Source organism: Lissotriton vulgaris, chromosome 7, assembly GCF_964263255.1.
Source record: "Lissotriton vulgaris chromosome 7, aLisVul1.2, whole genome shotgun sequence".
Classification (NCBI taxonomy): Eukaryota; Metazoa; Chordata; class Amphibia; order Caudata; family Salamandridae; genus Lissotriton; species Lissotriton vulgaris.
The window spans coordinates 1520366005-1520392394 of record NC_141695.1 but is presented as its reverse complement, the minus strand read 5'-3'; the positions used below and the strand labels follow the sequence as shown (position 1 = coordinate 1520392394).

General features: G+C 46.3%; 1 protein-coding gene across 2 annotated transcripts in view; it reads left to right on the top strand.

Moving 5' to 3' along the window:
* The window catches only part of LOC147705920 (deoxynucleoside triphosphate triphosphohydrolase SAMHD1-like), a 1309615-nt gene that overhangs the window by 1055416 nt on the left and 227809 nt on the right, over nucleotides 1-26390 (top strand). The window contains exon 13 of one of the 2 annotated variants that reach the window (XM_086932390.1): nucleotides 22493-22588. The exons of the other annotated variant lie outside the window; for it this stretch is intronic. Coding sequence (XP_086788516.1) covers nucleotides 22493-22588 — 96 coding nt within the window. The remainder of the gene's footprint in view (nucleotides 1-22492; nucleotides 22589-26390) is intronic. 2 annotated transcript variants of the gene reach the window in all.

The window sequence follows — 26390 nt, the reverse complement described above, 5'->3', positions numbered from 1 at the left end:
TCATGGACTCTATTCAGTCTGTCTCGGCCGATAATACACAATTTGAATTACTGAAGGTAGCCTTAAATCATACCAAGCTAACAAGCACTATGGCTGTCTTTTTCTTCCCAATAAAAAAAGTTAACAAGAATAGAATACCCCACCATCCATGGTGTAATGAAAAATGCAGAAAGGCCAAAATAGGTCTGGTCTCTGCCATTAAGGCTAAAAATAGATCATTGGTTAAAATCCGCAGAGCGGCCTATCGAACAAGCACTGTGGAGGCAAAAGAAAAGTGGGAAAAGGAAAAGTGGGAAACCCTTAGAAGTTCCCTCTGGAACCCGGGATCATGAAGACATTTTGGAACGTGGTGAATACGGGTTGCTCTGAAGGAAAACCGGCAATAGAACCAAACCTAGGGGCAAATGTGTGGAGGGATCACTTTGAGACAGGGGCTAGTTTAACGATTAATATAGGTCACTCTCCGCAGCCAGACTGCTCGAATGTAATTAAGAATACCCCTAGAGCGGTGGATGATACCCCAATGATTACCCGCACAGAGGTAACTGGTGCTCTAAGCCAAATTGTGCCTGGAAAGGCACCGGGGTTAGACATGATCCCCGGGGATTCGTTCCAAAGTGGACCAACTATTTGTGCTCCGTATTTCTGGGTTCTCTATAATGCTGTAATGCAAGGTATGACAATTCCTATTAGCTGGGGTGGGGCTGATATAATCCCAGTTTTTAAAAAGGGTTCCCCGATGTTGCCCACAAATTATAGGCCCATAAGCCTTATTGACATACACTACAAAACCTTTGCACGTGTATTGCTACGCCGTCTGCAGAGCTGGATGGAGGAACATAAAGTTCTTCGTCCGTTCCAAGCAGCGTTTAGAGAATAAATGTCCATTATAGACTAGATCTTTAGGCTATAATTATTACACTGGAAGACCGTGTGTATAGAGTGTGGCAGCCTCTATCTAATTTTTGTAGACCTAGAATTTGCATTTGACCTGGTCCCAAGAGAAAAGTTGTGGGTAGTCCTGTTAGAGATGGAGGTTCCACCATACTTGTGTCAAGCAATAAAACGGCTGCAAGAAAGGAACTTTTCACAAATAAGATTTGTCAAGCATGGGGAACTCACTACACCCATCCCTGTAGATAGAGGAGTACGCCAGGGCTGTGTTCTCGCCGCAACCCCTTTTAGTCTTTTTATAAATGGGTTAGTTGATTTTTTAAATTCTGAGAAAGATTTTGACGCACCTAAGCCGGCATAACAAAATATCCTGGCCATGATGTTTGCCGGTGAAACCCTGTTATTATCTAAATCTCCAATGGGTCTACAGAGGGTTTAAATTAATTCAATGCCATCTGTAAAGAAAGGGGGGTTGAGATTAATCTACAAAAAAACTAATTTATGGTATTTAACTCATCCAAAGTCCTCTGTCGAACCTATGTTTAGATGGTACACCCCTAGAGATGGTATCTACTTTTGATTACCTTGGCATTACTATTACAGAAATAATTGATTGGGTAGCACAGATTAAAAAAAACAAGGGGGCCTGTCTAAGGTCTAGCTACAAACCAGTGGGCCCAGCAGTAGAGAGATATAGGTTTTGCCCTATACGGAGCTGAAATTTGGGGCCACGACCGCACCGATAGTCAAACACCAACAGAAAATCTTTTCGTTAGATAATTGTTTGGTCTTCCCCGCAGTACCCAACTTATTCCGCTACGATTAGATCGGGGATTGGATCAATTGCGGATGAAGCTTCTCTGAGACCCCTCTATACTGGAGGCGCCTGTGGGTTACTCCAGAATTGTTTGAGTATAGGGAGGAACTAAGAGAGGTGATGAACCTACCAGGGGCACTGAGACTACCATGGTTTACATACGTCAGGAACACCCTTACACTCATGGGTCTGGGCAATCTTTGGGATAACCCAGAAATGACATGCCCTACTGTCCCAAGGAAAGAGCTAAAGGGTTGTTACTAGGAGAATAAACTAACCCAGCTACAGGGGAACCATTTAATGGGGAAACTCTCTGTAGCGTTTTTGGAAATCAAAGACCAGTATTTATTAGAGCTGGCGCTTAATGACATAAAGATTTTTGCCGCAAGAAAGCTCTATTTACAGTTTAGGCGCGGAGTATTGCCACTGCGTGCTTTTACGAACAAATGGAGGGCCCTCAAACACTGGGTTGCCCGGCATGCGATTGCGCTGTAGAATCTGAATGCCACATGTCCTCTGTACTGGCAATAAGAGAGCAAGAAAATGATGGCTGGTCTAGATATGTATAAATTTGGGAACCAGGCAATGCTCAGAGGCCTTTAGGCTACTAAAATATAATGCTAGTCTCCCCATAGCTTACTCTGTGGCAGGCTTTTTATTTTCCATGTGGTGTACTTTAAGAGTCTTCCTACAAATGCCCCCCAAAGTTGGTCACTAAATTGGCGTATACCCTGTTCTGCGTTTTAACTGATGGGATTTATATGTAGTTTTTTTTATTTAGCAATATTTTAATAATGTATCATATTTAAGGTATACATCACTGGGAAGGACTATCAAGAAGTAGGACTGGTGTTAAAAGGTCTATAACAATGGTTTTAATTCCTTTTTGATTGAAGTCAGCTGTTTTTATATGAACTTTTTATCTATATTTAACGGTCTGCAAATTCCCTATCATATTTTGCACCAGCACTTTAACGTGACCAGTTATGCTGCTAATTGTCTTATTGACTATTTAAGCACGTTATATAAACTTAGATATTATTGTTTGAGTTAATCTGAGTGTCATACTAAGTGCAGAAAATACCTTGTTGTTTTTAAATTTTTTACAGAGTTTTATATAGCGCGAACTTGACCCAGTATCTGGTATCAGAGCTCTTTACATAGCACCAGTTGCGTTACATGAGGACACATTAATTTTTTTGGTTGGTAAACTGAACATAGGTACTGCATATATAGGTAATTACAGACCGTGATACCAGGACTGACTGCAAATTCGATCTTTGTAGGCCATACTATTTACTTAGTTATAATGTAACTTGATTTCTGTATTCCTTTTTTTACTTTTTTTAACACAGATGAGATGTGAGAATTTTGTGTAAAATGCTTTTATGGTAATATTGATTGAAATAAAGTTTTTCAAAGCAAAGAATTACTGCCTATTCCGTTTTTCACTATTGCAAGGCTACCTGTCCCCATAGGCCAGAATGGGCAGTTGATTATAACATCTTATAATCCTAACTGACCCAGGGAACATGGTAGAAATTCGAATTTAATATGCCTGAACTCAGAATAATAAAATACATATTTTAGCAAAGTCGGTTTTAACATTCTGTGTTTGAAAATACCACTTTTAGAAAGTAGGTATTTTCTTACCCAACCTGCCTCTGCTAGCTTGTGTATTATATGTCTGGTTTGTGAGTGACAGGGGCTGGGGTTGCTCCAGGAGACAGGGTGAATCAGCACAAGGCTGAATAGACCTCTCTGCATGTAGATGGGTGGGGGGAGTAGCGCCTGGGCCTAAATAAGACTGTGCCTGCCTTCCATAATGGTGGCTCCACCTCTTGTGGTGTGTCTGATGACGCTGGCCCACCCTGCCAAAGGAAAGAATGAGTCCTGTAAACAAAGTGCTCCAGGACTGCACAGAACTGATTTGGACAAGGTACAGGACCCTCTGCCTTCAGAGGACAAATGATTTTGCAGTATAAATATGGGGACACAGACCCCAAGACTTTAGATCATTTCTGGGAACACAAGACAAACCTTTGCCGAGGAGAAGAACCAGGGAAGCTGCAGGAGCTTGGCTGCCCCTCTGCCAGTGTGCTGGGATGGCCTGCAGTGGTTTCTTTATTGCCAAGGAAAGGAGAAGGAACTTTATAAAAACTTTCATCATCTTGCAGAATATTACTCCAAGGGCTTGATTTGAGCTTGCCTCCTGACCGAAGTCTGAGGGATATGAGACTTCACTCCTTCTGTTTGCCTGCATCTGGAACTTGCTGTTCTAGCTGCTACAGAAGGAATTCTGCAACACCGACGCCTGCGAGCGATGCAGTCTTTTGCATCGAAGCCGTGAGCGCTGCTCCGACTTGCAACGTAGACCAGCCGCAGGCCGCCGTGCCACATCTACACCAGCGAACAACATCTTAAGCCTGCCATAGCCATGAGCGCTGCTCCGACTTTCGACGTAGGCCTGCTGCTGTGCAGCATCGACTCCAAAGCCAACATCATCGCGGAGCCGATCGTCGACGTGGGTGGTCCAGAATCCATTGACCTCGTAGGGAACTGTGGTTTCGGCGCCATCGTGACGTCACCTCCTCTCCAGTCAGGAACCGACTCCTCCCCTGCCTGCGCCAGTATCCAGGACAGCAACGCATCATCTCCCCCAAAGTAAGGAACCGACGCCGCAAGGCGCCAACCCAACGTCATGAGCTGTCTTTGTTTTCGCTTGTCCAAGGTACTGATCTCAGGGGGTCTGTTTTTACTCCGGGCCTGACACTTTGCGGTCGGTGCCGTATTTTGGGAATTCTTTGACATTGACGTGTTGATAACTCCGATTAGGGTTATCGGTTGCTAAAGACTGGTTTTATATGAATAACCTATTTTTGAACTACTTCTTATTCAATTATTATTGAGTACAGTATTGTGTATTTTTGTCGTTTATGGACTTGTGATAAGTCTATATAAAGAATACTTATTTTTATAAAGCCTTTGTGGTGTCTATCTGTAGTGTTTTCACTGTATTACTATATGTGTTCACAAATGCTTAACACATTGGCACGAGCAGACAGGCTTATCTCAGAGGCAATCTACCAAGGGGGTGAGCAGGGGTTATCCAGGAGTGAAATCCCCTTTCCCTGTCTTAAAAGCAAGGGTCCCTATTTGGTCAAAGGTGTATACCATTGCCAACTAGAGACCCCCAAGTTCTTACAGGAGCCATCAAGCGAGTTGATGCCACAGAAGTAGGTCGTGGTTGCTATTCCCACTACTTTCTGGTGCCCAAGAAGGACAAAGGCCTGCGTCCTATCTTGGATCTCAGGAACGTCAACCGCTTCCCCTAGAAGGAGAAGTTCAAAGTGCTGACGCTAGCTCAGGTCCTGTCTGCCCTCGACCCTGGAGACTGGATGGTAGCATTGGACTTGAAGGACGCTTATTTTCAAGTCCCTGTCCTGCCGGCCCACCAGCATTATCTGCAGTTTACAGTAGGCCACGAGCACTTTCATTTTACTGTGCTCCCCTTTGGCCTTACAAGCGCCCCTCGGTTGTTCACTAAAGTGATGGCGGTGGTCGCAGCTCATCTTGGGTTCCAGTCTTTCCCTATCTTGATGACTGGCTGTTGAAGGTGGGCTCAACCCAGGCTGTCGTCTCCTACCTTTAGACTATGGCTGACCTCCTACATTCGCTGGGGTTCTCCATCAACGTGCCGAAGTCGCCCCTGACTCCCTCTCAGAAGCTCCTCCTCATTGGAGCGGTTCTGGACACTACGCAGTTTCGGATCTATCCTCCCTAACAGTGAGTCTGGGATACTCAGGCTATGATTCCGATCTTGCAGCCTCTATCCCGGTTTCGGTCAGGATGACCCTCAGACTACGGGGCCTGATGGCCTCCTGCATTCTACTGGTGGACCAAACCAGACGGCCTAAGCGGGCTCTGCAGTGGGACCTAAAGTTCCTGTGGGCTCAACAACAGGGGAACCTGTCAGATTGCATCCAGATCTCGGAGGGCCCTGCATACCGATTGAGGTGGTGGCTAACGAACCAGGATTGGGTCGACGGCAGATTCCCCTCCCGTTCCCAACCAGAGCTCACAGTGGTCACCGATACATCATTTCTGGGATGGGGCGGTTACATGGGGGAGGCGAAGATCAGAGGCTTCTGGTCTCTGACTTAGTAAAGGCTCCACATCAACCTTCTGGAGCTTGATCAGTCTTGCACTAAAAGCTTTCCTGTAGGAAGGTGGAATCTGACTGCATGGTTGCCCACATTTTTTTCCCTGGTGTTTTGATGGTTTTTGACTTAAGTTTGGCTGGAATCCTGCTAATCCGGGCCTAGTTGCTTCCTCTTTAAAATGATAGCATGTACTTTAGGTACACCACAGATTGAATTCTGGGGTACCCTTATAAGTCCCTAGTATATGGTATCCTATATACCCAGGGCACGGGTGCCTCAGAGGCCTCTGAGGGGCTGCAGCATGTATTATGCCACCCCTGAGAGACCACTCAAAATGACACAACAGGTCTGCTACAGCAGCCTGTGTAAGGTGGTGTATGCACCCCTTACTTAGATATAGGTATCCTATATCTACCTTATATCACTACACATATAAACCTATCAGTCATCCCTATGGCAGGCCTTATCAATCCTGAAGGCAGGGTGCTAGGTTTTGTGTGAGAGGGTGCCCATGCATGATCAGGGCCCCTCTGCAGCCTTTGGTATCTATTATCTGGGGGTGTTCTGTGATGCAGCCTGACCATATACTCTTAAGTGCATTACTTTGGAATGGCTGCAAGGAAACATGTAGTGTTTGGTGTCAAACACCTTGGAATCATACCTCCCTGTCAGTCCTGGCGGCGGAGGTATGATTCCACCCTCCTAGAGGGAGAAACGTGAGTACACCCACACTCCCAGTACCAGCTTAACAGAACCCTGGCATCACAAAATGGATGCTGCAGCCACAGACACACGTCCGGCCGAAACTCTGGCGGGGGAGGCCCGGACAATAGGTATCCTGTCACAGGGAGGTGTAACCAACTCTTAGACAGACTTTAGTGTATTGGGGCTGGGTGGGTGCACTTCAAGAGTGCTTTGATGTCTGCACGGGGGGCACATTTGGTGTCCCTATGCATAGTCCAGCTCAAACCGGTTGCAGGGGCTACCACCCCCTGCTTTGGCGCGAAACTGGACAAAAGGATATGGGTGTACCCACCCCTCTATCCTGACCCTCCCGTAGGTAGGTCCCCAGAGTTTGTCCCACCTCTTCCTTGGGTATAAAGTAGGAACCCCTGACTACAGGACTTTAGATTTACCTGGACGAAACTCTGATACATAATCCTGGATCTTCGCCGATCTACAAGGAGCTAGATAACTGAAGAATCTCCTTTGGAGTAAAGGAGTTACGCCCCTGTTTGCCAGGCACCAAAGACGCATCTGACCGGTTTGCATCTCTGAAGCTCCCGCCAGAATTTCCAACCCAGGAGGTGGGCTCCCTGACTTCCCAGAGGCCTACCCGAGCTCCTTCAAAGCTGAGACCCGTTGCCCTCATGGGTACTGTGAAACCGGAACCCCTGGACACCGTGCACATTTGCAAGTGCATATGCTTCTTGGCGATCCTTGAGGCTGTGCTTTGGGCTACTTGTAGTCCACGCCCGAGCAGCGTTTCCTTCGAAGATAACCGGCCTACACTCACCAAGTGTCCTGTGGGCTGGTATTGTGTGATTCCTCTCGAGGTCCCTTCGCGATCCCAGGTCCGTCGACTGGTGGGTCCCTGTGAAGGCAACGCTAAGTTTAATTGGATAACCTTGTTGCTCTAGAGGTGCCCTGACTCTCCATTGCTTGGGGAGTCGCCAGGACCTTGCCGCACCGAAGCATCTTTTCTCTTTCTGCATGGGTTGCTGTTGCCAAGGCCTATTGTGTTCAGTCCGAGCACTGACGCCGCAGCACTCGACATCCTTCGTGGGACAGCTCGAATCCAGCTCCTGGTCATCATCGATGCCTCCTGGTCCTCGTGGCTGTAGAGTCAAGTTTCACCTCTTCCCACCTGAAACACGTGACATCTGTGGGCATTCATCTATCGTGCCCCTGGTCACTGGCAAGTGACCCAGATTCTGTCCCCTCTGCTTTCAGGTTCTTCACATCTTCGATTCAGGCTTGGATCCCTCCGGACACTTTTCTTCTTCACTGCAGCAGCACTTTGCACCAGGTCGCCATTGAAAATGACGCAACCCAACACCATTTGACACCTATGCACCCAGTTCCCTGGGCGAGGTAACTCGAGTACTCCTGTGCTCCCATGGGTGTTGGCTCGAGAACCCCTTAAGTCCAAAGGGGTTTGCTCAAAGTCCTCTCCTAAGTGTCCGTAAACTTTAAAATTCCAACTGCGACTTTCCCCACAGAAGCTAACGGAGCGTGAGGCTGTGTTCTCACACGGCACACGTCCCCTGTGTCACTACCTTGGGTGGTTCCTTGGGGTCCCAGCGATTCTACGTGCTCTATGCACTGTGTCTAGTCAAGTCGTGGTTCCTATACCACTTTCTTAATATATGGTTTAGTCTCCCCCGGAGCCCATTGTATATTGTGCTATTTACTAAATGTCTATTGTGTTGATATTGTGTATCTTGTTCTCTAATCTCATATTTATTTATTTACTTATTTATTTATTTGTTGAAGATTTATAATGCGCATGGCTGCCTCAGCAACGAGACGTCCCAGCGCAACCAGAACCCCTAAGAAGAGCATGAGAGACCAGCCTAATGATTAAACCACCGAAAATGGGAAGAACCAATTTTTTATGGTTTTACGAAATGCAAAAAGATTAGGAATAGCTCTAACGTGAGCCAAAAGAGAGTTCCAGAGTCTTGCCGCTAAGAAGCGAAAGGAGCAGCCCCTGCCCTCACTCTCCAGACTCGAGGAGCACAGACAAGCGCAAGGTCGGCAGATCTCAATGCACGCCCAGACACATAAGGCGTCAACAAACAGGATAGTCCACCAGGGGCTTGGTGCGTCAAAATCTTGTGTGAGATGCACAGCGCCTTAAACTTAATGCGCTTTTCAATGGGTAGCCAATTAAGCTTGGGGAGCACATGCGCCACCGAGAAAGATCTAGGTAAGGCCACCAGGAGGCACGCCACCTCATTCTGGACCCTCTGCAGGCGTTTAATTCTGGCTTTATTAGCGCCCAGATACAAAGAGTTACCGTAGTCAAGCCTGGAGAGAATGGACGGCTGAATGATGATTTGATGAACTCTAGGAGAGAAAAAACCAAGCAAAGGTCTCGACCCTCGCAGGAGCCCGAACAGAAAGCGGCAACAGCTGTTGTCTGTTTCTCAAACGTCTGTCCGTTGGCGAACCACATGTCCAGGTTCTTCACAGCATCCTTAGGTAACGGAGCGGGTTTAAGGCGGCCCGGCCACCACAGCTCAGACCATAGCTCCTGATCCTTGCCAAACAGTAAGATCTCAGATTTACTGGCATTTAACTGTAAACAGTTTGCTGTCATCCAATCTGAGATAGCCAGCAGATCCTCCTTGAAATTCTCCAAGTTGGCACACCAATTTTTAGAAAAGGCAATTACCAACTGGGTGTCGTCGGCGTACGACACCAAGGACAGCCCCCTGCCTTTTGCCACTTCCGCCAGAGGTCTCAGATAGAGGTTGAACAAAAGTGGGCTTAAAATAGAGCCCTGTGGTACCCCCTGACGCAGGGCACATTTCTGGGAGTGGAAAGGTGGTACTGAGACCTGGAAGGACTGCTCCTCCAAAAAAGACCGGATCCAGTCCAAGGCCCCATCCCAAATCCCAACTTCCCAGAGGCGTTCGAGGAGAATCACATGAGACACCATATCAAAAGCGGTGCTTAGGTCCAGCAGGACCAAAGCCGCAGAGTCTCCCACATCCAACCTACTCCGGATGGATTCCGATACTGCCAATAGCGCTGATTCAGTGCTATGCCGTGGTCGAAAACCATGCTGTGATGAATCAAAAATGTTGTGCTGTTCAATAAATTTGGATAGAGTAGAGTTCACATGGGCTTCCGCCAATTTGGCCAAAAAATGTAGCTGGGAAATGGGGCGAATGTTGCCAGGATCTTCCGGATCAAGAGCAGATTTTTTTATCAAAGGAATGACTTTGGCATGCTTCCACGCCCTAGGAACAGAAGCTGACCTCAAAGACAAATTGACCAATTTTAGGCTCACAGGAGCGATCGATGAGTAGAGCTGACGAAATTAGGCAGATGACATAGGGTCAGCTCGGGAGCCTGACTTGATTTTACGGCAAAGGGTCTATTTTACGGCAAAGGGTCTCAAATTTCGGGGGCGTCAACAATAGGAAAGATGATAAACAGTTACCCTCCACGGTGTCCACCTCTCCAAGCACCACTATAAAGAGGTTAGTAGATAGTGTTTAGAAATAAATACATATATTTGTATATGCCATGTGTGGTTCTCCTTTTATTTGGCCATTCAAGAGGTTATAATCTGGTAAACCAAGCTGCTTTACACTCCTTCAAGACTTCGCCTGAAGGCTTCTCTTCATAGCTACCACTAGGATAGCTTTCAATAAAGGGTGTCTTTAAACCGGTCATTAGTAAGGGTTGTTTGGACTGGTGCAATGTGCCCACTAGAACTAGTGGACAGCATATGCCAGGCCAACTTCTCACAATTCCTTCCCTCTGTCTGGGAAAGAGTAGTGCAGGTGTTCACGGAGAACACCACCGACATGTGGTACTGCAACAAACAAGGCGGGGTGGGGTCGTGGACCCTATGTCAAGAGGCTCTCCGTCTCTGGACCTGGCTGGAACATCAGGGCATATCCCTGGTGGTTCAACACTTGGCAGGTTCCCTGAACGCCAGGGTGGACAAACTCAGCCACAGGTGCATGATGGATCACGAATGGCGTCTTCATTCGGAGGTGGCGCAAGGTCTCTTTCAGCAGTGGGGAGAGCCTTGGTTAGATCTATTCACCACCGAAGAGAATGCACAATGTCTGCAATTCTGCGCGTTGTATTTCCAAAGTGGCACTCGCTAGGCGACGCTTTTCGTCACGAGTTCAGTCGCGGTTTTCTATACGCCTTTCCGCCTAGACCACTTCTGCCCAGAGTGTTGAAGAAGATCAGGCGCGACCGGGCCCAAGTCATCCTTGTGGCTACGGATTGGGCACAAAGTGTCTGGTATCCCGAACTGTTACACATGGCCATCGATCCTCCTATCCGACTGCTTCTTCGGGAGGATCTTCTGTAGCAGCAGCGGTGGACGGTCCATCGCCCGAACCTGTCCAGCCTCCACCTCCTTGCATTGAGATTTAGCAGGCAGCAGTTGACAGCTTTTGACCTTTCTCTCGAAGTCTGTTATGCTATCTTGGCAGCCAGGCATCCCTCCATTAAGACAGTATATGCCTGCAGAGGGAACACATTTGTGGCATGGTGAACAGCAAAGGCTGGGGGTCCCCTTTCTGCCCCTCTTTCTGAGCTTCTCTTGTACCTCCTTTCTTTGGCCCACCAGGGCTCTGCCCTCTGCACTCTTACGGGCTACCTCTTAGCCATTTCAGCCTTTCTTAGACTTCCTGATCAGCCTTCTCTTTTCAAGTCCCCTGTTGTAAATCGCTTCCTTAAAGGCGTTACTCATCTATTTCCTTCTGTTTCCTTCGTAATGCCCCAGTGGGACTTGACTTGGTTCTTGCATATCTTATGTGCGCTCCCTTTGAGGCGCTACATAAGTGTCCTCTAAGGCTTCTGTCTCTAAAAACTGCCTTTCTGATGGCCATCACCTCTGCGTGCAGGGTGAGTGAGCTCCAAGCTCTTTCTTCCTTGCTTCTTATTCTGACTGTTCATCCGGACATGGTCGTCCTCAGAACTAGACCTTCCTTTCTTCCCAAGGTGGTTACTTCTTTCCACATTGGTCAAACCATCACTTTGCCCACCTCTTTCCGCCTCCTTCTAAGGAGGAAGAGAGGCTTCACCATCTGGATGCAAAATGGGCGCTTTCTTTTTATTTGGATCGCACCAAGCACTTCTCGGTAGATGACCAGCTCTTTGTTTGCTACCTGGACGCCAAAAAAGATGGGGCCATGCATAAATGGACCATCTCCAGGTGGGTCATTTTGTGCATCAAAGCTTGCTACTCTTTGGCAAAGAAGGAGCCTCCAATGGGACTGCGAGCCCATTCCACCAGGGAGACGACATCTACCACTGCTTTGGGACGGGGAGTCCCCTTAATGACATCTGTCAGGCAGCTACATGCGCATCTCTGCACACGTTCACAAAACATTACTGCCTGGACAGCCAAGTCCGGAGAGACGGCTTCTTTGGCCGTCTGTTCTCCAGGATTTTTTGGTGTGAACTTGGTTCGAAGACCCACCTCTGGGGTTGGTATTGCTGGGCTATCTATTCTAAGGTAAGGAATCTATATCTTATTGTCTCTTTCAGATTAACAAGTTACTTACCTTCGGTAATGATCCATATGTAAGAGACATAGATTCCTTATCGCCCCGCCCTTCCTCCCTGTGAGAAGTTGGCCTGGCATATGCTGTCCACTATTCTAGTGGGCACCTTGCACCAGTCCAAACGACCCCTTATTGATGGTAGGTTGAAGACAACCTTATAGCAAGCTATCCTAGTGGTAGCTGTGGAGAGTAACCTTCAGGCTAAGTCTTGAAGGAATGTAAAGCAGCTTGTTTTTACCAGTCTATAATCTCATGTAATGACCAAATATATATATATATATATATATATATATATATATATATATATAGATATCCACGAAATCCACGTTCGAGTTTCTACACGGGTGCGGCGTCCTCCCACACCCTAGAAAGACGCAGACACGGTCCAATTTTTGTGCAGTCTATTTATTTCGAGCAGGCACAACGCATGACGTTTCGGCTCCGAGGAGCCTTGTTCACATGACAGTGTCATATTCTTAGAGCCGTTCTTTTAAAGGAGCAGCCATTAGAAAAAAGTTTGTGATCACATGTTCGGTTTGGTGATAGACATGAAGGAAATACTTTCCGCTGTGATTTGCATGACATACTTTTCTTAATACAAATGAAAGATTGTAAATATAAAGGACATTTTATATATGATATCACGGTATAATACCATCTGGTGCATTGTGGTTAAAATACATTTGAATTCATTATTTATGGGTTAAATACAACATTGTATGAATCACTCTGTAATAGAAAAATACCCCATTATATTTCAAAATACAAAAGTAGATTAAAACACGTTCATAGTTATACCTATTATTATATATTATTAACATGTATTTACATATCATAACATATTGACATATTTACATAATCATCGGTAAGGTGTTTGTGCTTAATAACCGTAGGGTCATTCAAATTTTTGCACTTGGTGCACCAAAACATGTCTTGATGTTAAACATCTGATGTTACATTGAAAAAGTGCAAATCCTCGCAGATTTGTGATGTAAACGTTTCCGTGTTTTGATATGAAGGTAATGCAATGAATTCAATATTGTGTTATCCCCCTGCACCACCAAAACCTGACCCAAGGATCCATATACATTTGTAGAATTCATATTTACTCCCATATCATTGGTAAAGTGCAAGTACAGTGCAAATAAAGTGCAGATAAAGTGCAAAATAAATCATGCCTATTTTATCTGGATTAACCCAGCCCCAGAAATAAGGATCTGTTAGCTGAAAATTCCAGATAATATTATTCCTATAGTGAGTACTTTTTTTGTGTTATATCATTTTTGCTGTTTTTCTCTTTATTTTACTTAAAACTTTTTTCTCATTTCTTATCTTATTTATCTTATTTTATTATTCATTTTTCTGTTAGTTAGCAGTTGCAGCAACATCCTGCAGTATCCGATTGACTTATATGGGATGCTATAAGTAATCCTACGTACATAATAGAGGCAAATTTCTGTCCCAGCCCAGATCTTTCCTGTGTTGTCAAAAGGGGTACGAAGTAACATCCTAGGTTTCATAGTACTAACATATTTAAAGTAGACATGTGTATAAGTCTTCTGTGATGTTTAAACCTGATGGCGTCTTGGTGTTTAACAAGAGGATATACTTTGTCTCAAGTTTTCTCAAACTGGTTTCCCTATCACCCCCCCTCCTGTTTGTGTTGACACTGTCTATCACGAAGTACGAAAGTGTTTTGTTGTTACTTTGATGTACTTCCCGATAGTGGCGGGCAACAGGATAAGTGTTGTCCCCATTTGAGATTGCTCTTAGATGTTGGAGGATTCGCTGATGTACGGGTAGCTTGGTACTTCCAACGTACATCAGCGAACAAGGGCATTGTAGGACGTACACCGCATGGTCGGTCTTACATGTCAATACCTGTGTTATTGGATGAATTGTGTCACTGAATCCATCTTTATATTCTTTGGTATTGACCCCATGGGTGCAGGCTTTGCATGTTTTACACTTGTAAAAGCCTCTGCCTGTTTGCCACCAGCTACTGCCTCTGATTGGTTCAGGATTGGTTTTCACAATTTGGTCCCTTAGGGAAGGAGCTCTACTGTATGTCAGAGAGACCCTGCTGGGCAAATCCTTGCCTATAACAGGGTCTTTCATGACCAATGGCCAATGCTTGTTAACAATCCTGTAGATCTCTTTGGATTGTTTACTGTATCCCGTGATTATTCTAAACTCATTTTGGTTTGGGCTATTTCCTAGTTGTTTCTTTTGGTGCTTGCCCGTTAGTAGCTCATCCCTGGACATTAGTTCAGACTTAGCAATAGCTGTGTCAACCATTCTGGCTGAATATCCCCTTTCTAGGAATCTCTTTTTGCTTTCCTGTTGTGCCAGTTTCAGTTCTACAGGGTCACTGCATCCTCTCTTCATTCTCAGCATTTCCCCATAGGGAATGCTTGCTATGAGGTGCCTGGGATGACTGCTTGCAGCATGTAAACTGCTGTTTCCAGCAATTTTTTTTCGGAATATTCTGGTGTGTAGTTCATTATTTTTGGTGTATACCTCAGTATCCAAGAAGGTTACATTACTTTGGCTTAATGTAGCGGTGAACCTTAAGTTCAAATTGTTAACATTGATTTCAGCAATGAATTTTTCAGCAGACTCCTTGCTACCCCGCCAAATAATAAACAAATCATCGATGAATCGAAACCAAACAATAATGTTGTCCCTCATCTCATTCAGGTAGGTGGTTTCGAGGACCAGCTCCTCCCAAGCTCCCATGTGCAGACACGCGAAACTTGGTGAGAAGCTGGCCCCCATTGCCACCCCCTGTATCTGACGGTAAATCAAATGGTTAAACATAAAGATGTTGTTAGATAAACAAAAATCCAGCATGTCCAACAACATGGTGTTGTGGGCTTTACAATCTTCAGATCTCCTGGACAGATAATAATCAACTGCTTCCAAACCCTGAGTATGAGATATGCTGGTATACAGCGAAGTTACATCAAGGGCTAGAAGCCAGTCCCCCTGTCTCCAATCTGCCTCCTTGAGCTTTACCAAAAAATCACTGGTGTCACGTACATATGATCTTAATTTCTGAACATAACCTTGTAGGAAATAATCAATGTAAATTGATGTCCTCTCCAGTAGGCTTCCCCTGGCAGAGATGATTGGCCTGCCAGGGGGACTGATAGGGTCTTTGTGAACCTTTGGTATGAAATACAAAATTGGTAGTACAGGGTTGCTGACCTTCAAATATTTGTGTTCATCCCCACTAATCAAATTTGCTGATTTCCATCCTGACAATTTTTTGTGATACTCAGTCTTGATTATAGTTATTTTTTGGGGAGGAATGCGTTCATAGCAGCTCCTGTCGTTGATCTGTGTATAGGCCTCTTTATCATAATCCGATTTGGTCATAAGGACTATGTTGCCCCCTTTGTCGCTACCACGGATAACGATGTTCTTATCCTTAGATAGGCGGGCAACCAGTGACTTATAGCTATGGGAAAGTCTGTTGAATTTCCATTTGGGCAAGTTTGATTTAAGGTCCTTCAAGTCACTCACCACGTTCTCATGAAAGATGTCTATTGTGTCTCGTGGGAGTATTGGTGTAAAGTTCGATGGAGGTTTAAATGGAGTCACTTTCACATTGCGGTTGCCACATTCATCCAGACTTGCCTCGCTTTGTGTCTCAACATTATTATTATATCCTACTCCATCAGTTTCCCAAAGCTCAGTGATATCCCGCGTACCTTGGCTCAACATAGATACTTGGTCGTTTTCTGGGTCAATAATAGTGAATATATATATATATTTATTAAAAATATATGTATTTATTCTAAACACATCCCTCAAGTCTCTTTATGAGGCTAGGGGCAAAAGTACATAACATAAACCTATTTAGCACACAGTAAATTAGCACAATAAATGATTAGCCCTAGGGGCGACACAAACCATGTACTAAGAAAGCGGTATAAGAACAACGACTGACATAGATACAAGGCCTAGAGCCTTTATACCCGCTGGGGCCACCGGGAACCACCCAAGGTAGTGACACAGGGTACCCACGTGGGACGCGTGCAGTGTCTAAACACAGCCGTGAATCACCAGTAACTTCTATGGGAAAGTCGCGGTTGAAAAATTACAGATTAAGGACACTTGGGAGTGGACTAGGAACAAACCCCTTCAGAACTAGACAGTTCGAGAGTCAAGTCACACGGGAGCACCGGAGTACTAGCAAATGTGCACAGTGTCCAGGAGTTCCGGTCCTACGTCTCTCGTGATGGCTACAGATCTCAGCTTTGCTGTGATCTCGTGTCAGCCTCGTAGAAGTCTGGAAATCCGTGTCGTGTGTCACAAAACCTTCGGGATCCGTCGGGAGCCTCAGAAATACAGACCGGCAAGATGCCTCTTTGGTGCCTGTTTGAACAGGGGAGTCACTCCTTTGCCCCAAGGGAGATTCTTCCGTCTTCTAGTCGAAATAGAATGTCAAAGATCCCAGAGTTTCGTCCAGGGTAATCTAAAGTACTAAGGACTGGGTTCCTATACTTATACTACGTTTAGTCACATGAATGGTTATCTGACTCACACCCTTTCTTGACGTTAAGATCACGGTACAGAGAAGCACAAAATTCCTCACCGTTCAACCGGTGATAATTCCACCCCGGCGGGGCTCGTGACCATATGCGAAGAATGTCTTCGTAGAAATGCTGTGGAGCGAGGAGTGGATAGAACAAGTGAGAAGAGTGGAATGGAAAATCTAACCTCATGAGGTCCCTAAATAGCAGCCGCCTAATTAGAAACAAAAAAAGGTTTCACGGCGAACATACCCAAATGAGACAGTGGGTCCAGTGGATATGGTTCACAAGGGAGTGTTTCCTCGTTGTTCAGCGGAGTTTGCACGCGACTCTCAATGGAGATCGCACTGTAAAGAAAGGATTTATTGGTATCAATCAAAAGGTCCCTTGCTCAGGCCGTCTCGAGTTCTAAACAAACAATGTCAGTGCCATGGCGATCGGAGTACCGATTGTGACATTTGTGCACACAGCATTACCTTAAAATGTGTAGTTCAGTGCGGTGTGCCCGGGATGTGTAGACAATAGTGACCTGGAGCTGATAACTCCCAAAAAATATGCGTTATCTGAAAAAGAAGCACAAATACGTGCATAAGTCAAATGATTGGGTGTCTGAGAAAGTCGGTAGACTTCTCACTGTTGTCGAGTATAACCTGGCTAGTGGGACTTACTTGAGCAAAAGTGTAGAGTTTCTGATCTGTCTTCTCCTGGGTCGCCGTGTTCTGAATCTGGACATGTGACCGGAAGGCGGAAGTCCTTAAATACTAGGCGGAACCTCATTAAGGCAATCCCTTGTGCGAAGACTAGAGCGCTGCTCATGTTACTGCAATGGAATCCCAGTGATGCTTTTTTTTATAAACTGGAAATAGAGACCGCATAAAGTCAAAGTCAAATGATTTATATAGCGCGCTACATACCCAGAGGGTCTCAAGGCGCTTGAGGAAGGGTGGGGAATTACTTGTCGAATATCCAGGTTTTAAGTTGCTTTCTGAATGTTAGGTGGTTCTGGGTGAGGCGAAGGTGAGTGGGAAGTGAGTTCCAGGTTTTAGCTGCCAGGTAGGAGAAGGATCTGCCTCCCATGGTGGTTTTGTTGATGCGAGGTACAGTTGCAAGGGCTTGGTTGGAGGATCGTAGATGGCGGGCGGGGGTGTAGAAGGAAAGTCGTGAGTTGAGGCATCTGGGTCCAAGTTCGTAGAGTGCTTTGTGTGCGTGGGTTAGGAGGCGGAAAGTAATCCTCTTGTTAACGGGGAGCCAGTGGAGGTTTTTCAGGTGTCCAGAGATGTGGTCTTTACGCGGGATGTCTAGTATGAGTCTGGCTGAGGCGTTCTGGATGCGTTGGAGTTTTTTCTGGAGTTTTGCGGTGGTACCGGCGTATAGGGTGTTTCCGTAGTCCAGGCGGCTCGTGACCAGTGCGTGGGTGACCGTTTTTCTAGTTTCGGTGGGGATCCAGCGAAATGTTTTTTTGCGCATTCGAAGAATATTGAAGCAAGAAGATGAGACGGCGTTGACTTGTCTGTTCATAGAGAGTGAGGAGTCCAGGATGACACCTAAGTTCCGTGCGTGGTCCGTCGGGATGGGTGCTTTTCCAAGGGCCTCTGGCCACCAAGAGTCATCCCAGGCGGAGGGGGAGGTACCTAGGATAAGGACTTCTGTTTTGTCAGAGTTCAGTTTTAGACGGCTGTACTTCATCCACTCGGCTACTTCTTTCATTCCTTCATGTAAGTTGGTTTTGGCGGTGTTAGGGTCTTTGGTGAGTGATAGTATCAGTTGAGTGTCATCAGCGTAGGAGATGATGTTGAGGTTGTGTTGGTGTGCGATGGCCGCGAGGGGGCTCATGTATTCGTTGAAGAGGGTGGGGCTGAGTGAAGATCCTTGTGGCACTCCGCAGATGACTTCGGTAGCTTCTGATTTGAATGGTGGAAGGCGGACTCTCTGAGTTCTACCGGCAAGGAACGAGGAGATCCATTCCAGTGCTTTTCCTTGGATTCCGATGTTTCTGAGGCGTTGTATTAAGGTGCTATGACAAACTGTGTCAAAGGCTGCGGAGAGGTCGAGGAGGATGAGGGCGACTGTGTCTCCGTTGTCTAGCAGAGTTCGAATGTCGTCTGTTGCTGCGATGAGTGCGGTCTCAGTGCTGTGTTTGGCTCGGAAGCCGGACTGTGAGGAGTCGAGGGATTTGTTGGTTTCGAGGAAGGCGGCAAGATGGGTGTTGACAGCTTTCTCGATGACTTTGGCCGGGAATGGAAGGAGCGAGATGGGGCGGTAGTTTTTGAGTTCGGTAGGGTCAGCTGTGGGTTTCTTCAGAAGGGCGCTGAGTTCGGCATGTTTCCAACTTTCCGGGAAGGTGGCGGTGTTGAGGGAGCAGTTGATGACGTCTCGGAGGTGCGGTGCTATAATGGAGTCTGCTTTGTTGAAGATGTGGTGAGGGCATGGGTCTGTGGGGGATCCTGAGTGGATAGAGTTCATCAGGTGGATGGTGTCCTCAGTGGAGATTGGGTTCCAGTCATTGAGGATGTTCAAGGGGGGTGGGGGTCCTGCAGAGGGTTGGGTGGGTTGGTCTTCGGGTCGGTTGTCGAAGCTGTTGTGGATGTCTGCGATCTTGTTGTGGAAGATTGAGGCTAGGGAGTTGCAGAGGGCTTGAGAGGGGGTGATGTCGTTGGAGTTGGCTGAGGGGTTGGTAAATTGTAAGGATAGAACATTGTAAGATAAAGGAATATGGCTGGAAAATGGTGAAATAGAACCCGATTGCCAAAGCCGATTAAATCGAGAGGTGCTCATGTTTTCATTTAATTTGTTGAAGAATCTGCATATATACGTGAAAGGGCACCAAGAAAGTGAGTTTAGTCGGTAGTTACATGTATTATCCGAAACAATATAGTGCACATTTGGCGACGAAATGTTGCATGGAAACAAAAATCAAATGCATTTATAAACAAGCTACTATTGTATAATGATCAGGAAAGGTGCAAATCACAGCAGATATTACCATGAGTAGGTTCATCATGCAATGAGTCGGTTCGAACATAGTATCGAATTAAAAACAACATCAATGATTTTCACATGTTTACAAACAAAAATCAACAATTTACCCTATATTAACGCTCTTACATAGTTCACGGGTGTGTGAGTAACTATGAGAAAAACCTTCAGGCATACTACTATACATAATAACCAAAGGCCCATTCTGTTGCGAGCTAAAAGATCCTTGAGTGAATAGCTAGTCATATGCTGGGGATATCCGCGTGCTAGTTTAAGCAAAGAAAACAGAAGGAGCAGGTCTGCCCCATTGAAGTCGCACTACAGCATGTAGCAATGCGTATGTTTCATCCCAGCTATTGTGCTTTTCAAAAGTCATTCAGATAGCATTTGTAAGATACAGTACAGGCATGTAATTGTGGACCTATTAATTGCATAAATCACGACACATAACGGGTGAGATTCATCACATAAGGTATCACAGAAGTCGTGTTGATGTTAGCTCACAATGTGTGACTCTCAGTCCCCCAGGATGTATTGAAGCTCCTGGTCGTAGTTAAGACCCAGTTCCACAGTCCGCAAACGCATTATCCACATCGCTTCCTTGCATCTAAGATTGAGTTCCCTATTACCTCCCCTATTGCTGTTTGCGACTGTTTTGATCCCAAAAAAACTCACTTTGATGTCATCCTTGTGTGGGTGGCAAGCTGCCACATGTAGTGCTACGGGGTATTTAGGATCCTGTTTTTGTATGGCCCTCATGTGTTGTGCAATTCTTTCCCTCAGTGCTCTTATGGTACTACCCACTCACGCCAGAGCAGAGGCCGAGTGCCCCTGCAACAGGTTTGAACTGGGGTATGCACAGGGACACCAAGTGTGCCCCCAGCACCGTCTGAAAAGCATTCTCTGAATGCACCTACCCAGCCCCAATACACTAAACCCTGTCTGGGGAGGTGGTTACAGCTCCCTGTGACAGGAAACCTATTGTCCAGGCCTCCCCTGCCGGAGTTTCGTCCAGCAGCAGGCGGTCAGACTTGTGTCTGTGGCTGTAGCATCCATTTTGTGATGCTGGGGCTCTTATAAACTATTACCGGTTAAGTAAGTATGTACATGTCTTCTCCCTCTAGAGGGGTGGAATTCTACACCCCCCCCCGCAGCCAGAACTGGCGGGGGTGGTAGGATTCCAAAGTGTTTGACAGCAAACCCAACATGTTTCCATGCAGCCATTCCAAAGTTAGCATTAACCACGAGGTTATAATGCACTTAAGAGTATATGGTCTGACTGCATCACACAACAGCTACAGAGAACTGATTCCGAAAGCTGCAAAGGGGTCCTGCTCATGCATGGGCACCTTCTCACACAAAACCAAGCACTTCAGGATTGTCAAGGTCTGCCATAGGAGTGACTTATAGGTTTATATGTGTCAGTGATATAAGGTAGATATAGGTAACCTATATCTCAGTAAGGCGTGCATGCACCACCTTACTCAGGCTGCAGTAGCAGACCTGTGGTGCGATTTTGGAAGGCTTCCCAGGGGGAGCATAATACATGCTTCAGCCCCTGGTAGGCCTCTGGGGTACCTGTGCCCTTATACCTAAGGTACCATATACCAGGGACTCACAAGAGTAATCCAGTAACCAATCTGGAATGTACCTAATGCACATGCAGGGCCCCAGCCAGACTAAAGTCGAAAAATAGTGAAACACCAGCAAAAAGTGTGGGATAACCATAGTAAGCAGATCCTACTCTCCTACTCTCCTACACTCCCCGCTTTCCTGACCCACTTCTAGGGTCAGGAAATCCCTTTCAGGGCCCTAGTTTTGTGCACCAGTGGTCATTGTCTTGCATGGCCCTGCCCTTCTGGCGTGAAATGTCATGTAAAAGAACTGACGTCCGCGCACAATGGCAGTGTCTAAGTAGCTACCCCGACATCAGCGATGAACGCGGAGACGACCGACGCCATCTTTCGATGCGCTGGGGGACTGCTGACAAAAAAAATCTCTGGATCCAGTCTGACGCCTGGGGGTAATTTTAAGGTAAGGAATCGATAACTAATCTATGTTTCATACAGATATATTGTTACCGAAGGTAAGTAACTTGTTCATCAATCTCTAAGTGAGCATTTGTGTTAAATGTGGGCTCATTGAAGAGTCAAACCCTCGCCCTGTCATGCTCTAACCTACAACAGGTGCATGTTCGTAGGAGCTAGTTTGGTAACCGGATTCCATTTATTTTTTGTAATGACGACCTCGTGTTGATGCATCTGCTATTATTAAAATTGAAGGCTGAAAACCAAGAGTGCTGCAGTGACTCACTGGTAGTGTGTGTGTATATATATATATATATATATGTCAAAAAAGGTGGCTAGGATTGGAACATTCTTTAAAGGGGACAATATTGCATCTGTGAATGAAGGAGATGTGATCACTTAGAGCCCTCTTTTGGATTTTGTACAAGTGAATCTGGCACCACACTGTGAATGTATATTTTTGTTCCATCTTCTGGGTCACTTGTTCAGATATTAACGTACGTTGGATTTTTAGAGGTTGTCTTTTTTAGTATTGTTGTCATTCTATCTTGAATTATGCTGATTAAGCTGTGAGAGACTGTTGTGTGAAAGGTAGCCTCAGCCATACATCTTTTTGTCAAGGCATGCTTTTGATGTTTATAGATGTAACTAGATTTTGATTGTTAGTCATTCCTGCATATTTTCAGTTTTATTATCCTAATTTGCATTATTAGACAAATGTACACTTGAACTTATTTTACAAGATTCTTTTTAAAATAGCACACATACAATATAGTTGAATTTATAATATAACATTGTGTTTCCTTAGGAAGAGTATGATGCATTGCCAGTTGAGATTGCTGAATCGATTCCACAAACATCCTTGCCTGAGGTGGAAATGAAGCCTGAAGATTTTATAGTTGATGTAACTATTTATATTTACACAATTTCTTGCAAGCATGAAAAATTACCAGTGAAACCTTTATAAGATACACCGGCGTTCAGTACAGTGAAAAAAAAAATCATTTTCAGCTTGCTTAGAGCAGATACAATTTTGTATTTTTTTCATGCTTATAAATATTGCCCAATGTAGGAAGGTGGATATCTGACTATATGGTTACCCCAACTTTTAGCCTAGTGTTTAGCTGGTTTTCAACTTAGTTGGCCTGTGATCCTGCTAATCAGGGCCCCAGGCTATCTGCTCTCACTGTAAAATGGACTCCATGTACTTTAGGTACATATCCAATTGGGTATTGGGTCACCTTATGAGCCCCTGTATAGTGTACCAGAGGTACCCAGGGCACAGGTGCATCCAAGGCCTACCAGGGGCTGCAGCATGTATTATGCCACCCCTGGCGGGCCATCCAAACTGACACCACTGGCTGATCACTCAGCTGGGGCAAGGTCGTGTAATCACCCCTTGCTTAGGTATAGTATTGCTATACCTACCATCATATATAGACACATGTATACCTATAAGTCACTCCTATGGAAGGCCTTAACAATCCTGAAGGCAGAGTGCTTGGTTTTATGTGAGATGGTGCTCTAGCATGAGCTGAGCCTGTCTGCAGCTTTCGGAACCATGTCCTTATAGCTGTTCTATGATATAGCCATACCATATACTCTTCAGTGCATTATAATCCTCGCGGTTAATGCTAACTTTGGTTTGGTTTATCAAAACATGGCGTGTATGGTGTCATACGCTGTGGAATACAACCCCCCCGCCAGTCTTGGAGGCGGGGGTAGCATTCCACCCTTCTCGAGGGAGAAGACATGTAGTTGTAGCTTTTCCCGTTTAAAGTTAAAACAGAGCCTCAGTATCACAAAATGAATGCTGCTGCCAAAGACACGAGTCTGACCTCCTGCTACTGGCCGAAACTCCAGCAGGGGAGGCCTGGACAAAAGGTTTCCTGCCTTTTGAAAGAAATGAGACACTGCCTGGGGCACACAAGGTGCTCCATGCATAGCCCGGTTCAAACCAGTTGCTGGGGCTCTCCAGCCCCAGCTCTGGTGCGAAACTGGACAAAGGGAAAGGGGTGTAACCACCCCCTTCCCAGGTTCCACCCATAGGAGGGACCTAGCAGGTAATCCAGCCCTTAGATCAGTATAAAGTTAGGAGCTGTGTCTAGAGACATTAGATTATCCTGGAAGAAACTCTGAAATGAACTCTTGGACCTTCGACGTTCCATTTCGACTGGAAGACTGAAGACATCTCCCCTGTGGTCAAGGAGTAACCACCCTGTGCAAACAGGCACCACCAGTAACTTGCCGGTTTGCTTTGTCGACGCTCCCGCCGGAACCCGAGGACTTAGCGACGCAGCCTCTGGACTTCCAGACTTCTCTGACTCCGACCCGCATCCACAGCAAAGCTGAGACCAGTGGCAGACACGAGTACCTGCTTTTTGCTAACTGTGCAGCTTCTGAGGCGTTCTCAAAGTCTGCGCCTGCACTTCTCCTTCGCGCGTCTTCGCAGTTGCTAGCCCGTTGGCTCGTGGCCCTCCTGAAGACATCCTATTGAAACAACGCCGCTTGCCTGGTTGCTCTGGGCTTGCTCCTGCTTTCCTGTAAAGGGGAAGCTCCCCAGACCTTGCTGGTCTGAGCAGAAGCGGATCTTCCCTTCCTGCGTGGATTGCCTTTGCCAAGGCTTGTTGACTCCGATCCGGAAGCCGACACCGCCAACAGCTAGATCCTTCGTGGGACAGTCCGTATCCAGCTCCTAGTCGTCGTCGACACCTCCTGGTCCACGTGGCTGCAGAGACAAGCTTCACTTCTTCACCTGATTGCATCTCGACATCGCCTGGTTACTTCCTGGTCACTGGCTAGTGACCCAGACTCTGTCCCCTCTGCTTTCAGGTTCTTCACTGCTCCGATCCACCCTTCGATCCATCTGGACACTTTCCTCCTGGACGCTTGGAGCACTTTCTAGCAGCTCTCCATAGGATTGATCGACGAAACCCGACACAAAAGAACACCTATGCGCCCGGCTTCCCTGGGTGGGGTAACTCGAGTACTTCGGTGCTCCCGTGGGTAATAACTATCCAAGTGTCCTAGTTTAACTGGGTTTTCCCGTAGTCCACCCGGAAGTGTCCGAAATCTAACTCTTTGTAACCTATTTTCTTGGAGGTTGGGGGCCGACCAATGGTATCTTTCAGCGCGGACCATATTGTAAGTTCAGAGACAAGCACAATTCTCTCGTAGGCCAGCTCTCATTTCGGGGGCTGCGCAGCCAGTTCCGCCGCAGCACGATTCAATTCAATACTGCCTTCTCCTTACTGAGGAGCCCACCTATTGTGTTGTGTGACACTCGTAGCAGGAGATTCCTGTGTCAATCACAGTTTTCCCTGGTCTTTCTGTGGCTTTTGTCGCCGTGACTACCTCTCCAAAAACTCTGGCTTATTCCCTTTTTGTCTGTCAGCCTTGGATACCAAATTTTCCATTGTGACGGACCACCGCGTGGGGCTTCGACTGTATGCTCCCTCGGTGTTCGCGCAGCCGTTGGCCAAACAGCCAAGTCCTTCGTCTCCTCGGGTCTCCATTATCGAGAATCTCTGCTTGGTGAGGGCAGGGGGCAGCATCCACCCTGGGTTTCTACCCAGTCCCAGGCCTCTTAAGATGTTGTAAAAAGGTATGATTTGCCCCCATGAATGGCCTCCAACTTCTCGGGGAATAGCTTTCAGCTTTTATTTGACAACAGTGAATGACTGTCCGAGGTGTTGGATTTGCTGTGTGTAGTTCGGGAATATGCGAATAGCATGATTATCCAATGTCTGATCTCCAGACTCTCGCACCGCACCTAGGAACGTGTACCTGTCCCTGGTACAGTGAGGAGTTTTGCTATCAGTGTTTCTGTTGATGCGCTCGGGGAGTACTGGGAGCCAGTGACATGTGGGCCCTTTGAACTACAAAAAAACAGAAAGCGCATTTGGGTCAAGCATTATTTAAAGCTGTCATTCCAAAAACAGTTCTGGGGAAACCCACAATGCGGAGGTTGCAAAGGTGCGAGGGGCCCTCAGCGTCCTTGACCCTATTCGTCAACTTTCTGGCGAGCTCTGTAAGCGAGTCAACCATCACCGTTAGAATCCAGACTTCTCCTGCAAGTCTGTTACATCCCTTTCGGTGGTCCGGGGGCCAAGGATCTCTCAGCCACTTTGCGAAGGCCCACTCATAGTAGGTTGACCTCCTGTGAGATAGTGTCTATTTTTGTTTCCAATGCTGAGCATGAGATTTTTATTGCCACCAGCATTTGGGCTTCTGTAGAGCCCTTCAGCGCCTGTGCGCTAGTTCAGTCTCAGTCTCTGATGCACCCCCTTGTTATGTATTATTTTAGGACCCTATTGTGAGTTTCCAGATTCATGCCCTTATATAGGTATAAATCACTATATCCTTATATAGGCATAGAAATCATAACCATATTTAGGCATAGCTCATGCAGTCCAAATACCGCAGGGCTTCTTCCAATAGTTCCGAAAATCCACAGCGATTTCTTGGAAAAACCCGCCTTCAGCAGTCAGGGACTTCCCCTTGCTTGAATATTGATTTATCCAAGAACTCGTGGAGTTTTCAAAGAACTGGGGCTCTTTGATGACATTATTATGTCCAACCATACGTCAAACCAGGCAAGGTATAAATATGCCTACACTTGCCCAAGCAAACACACAGTGGTTTGGAGCAGTTCGACTATCTACTTGCCCGACGCAGCCTGCTACAGCAAGTGCCGAAGGAAGCCG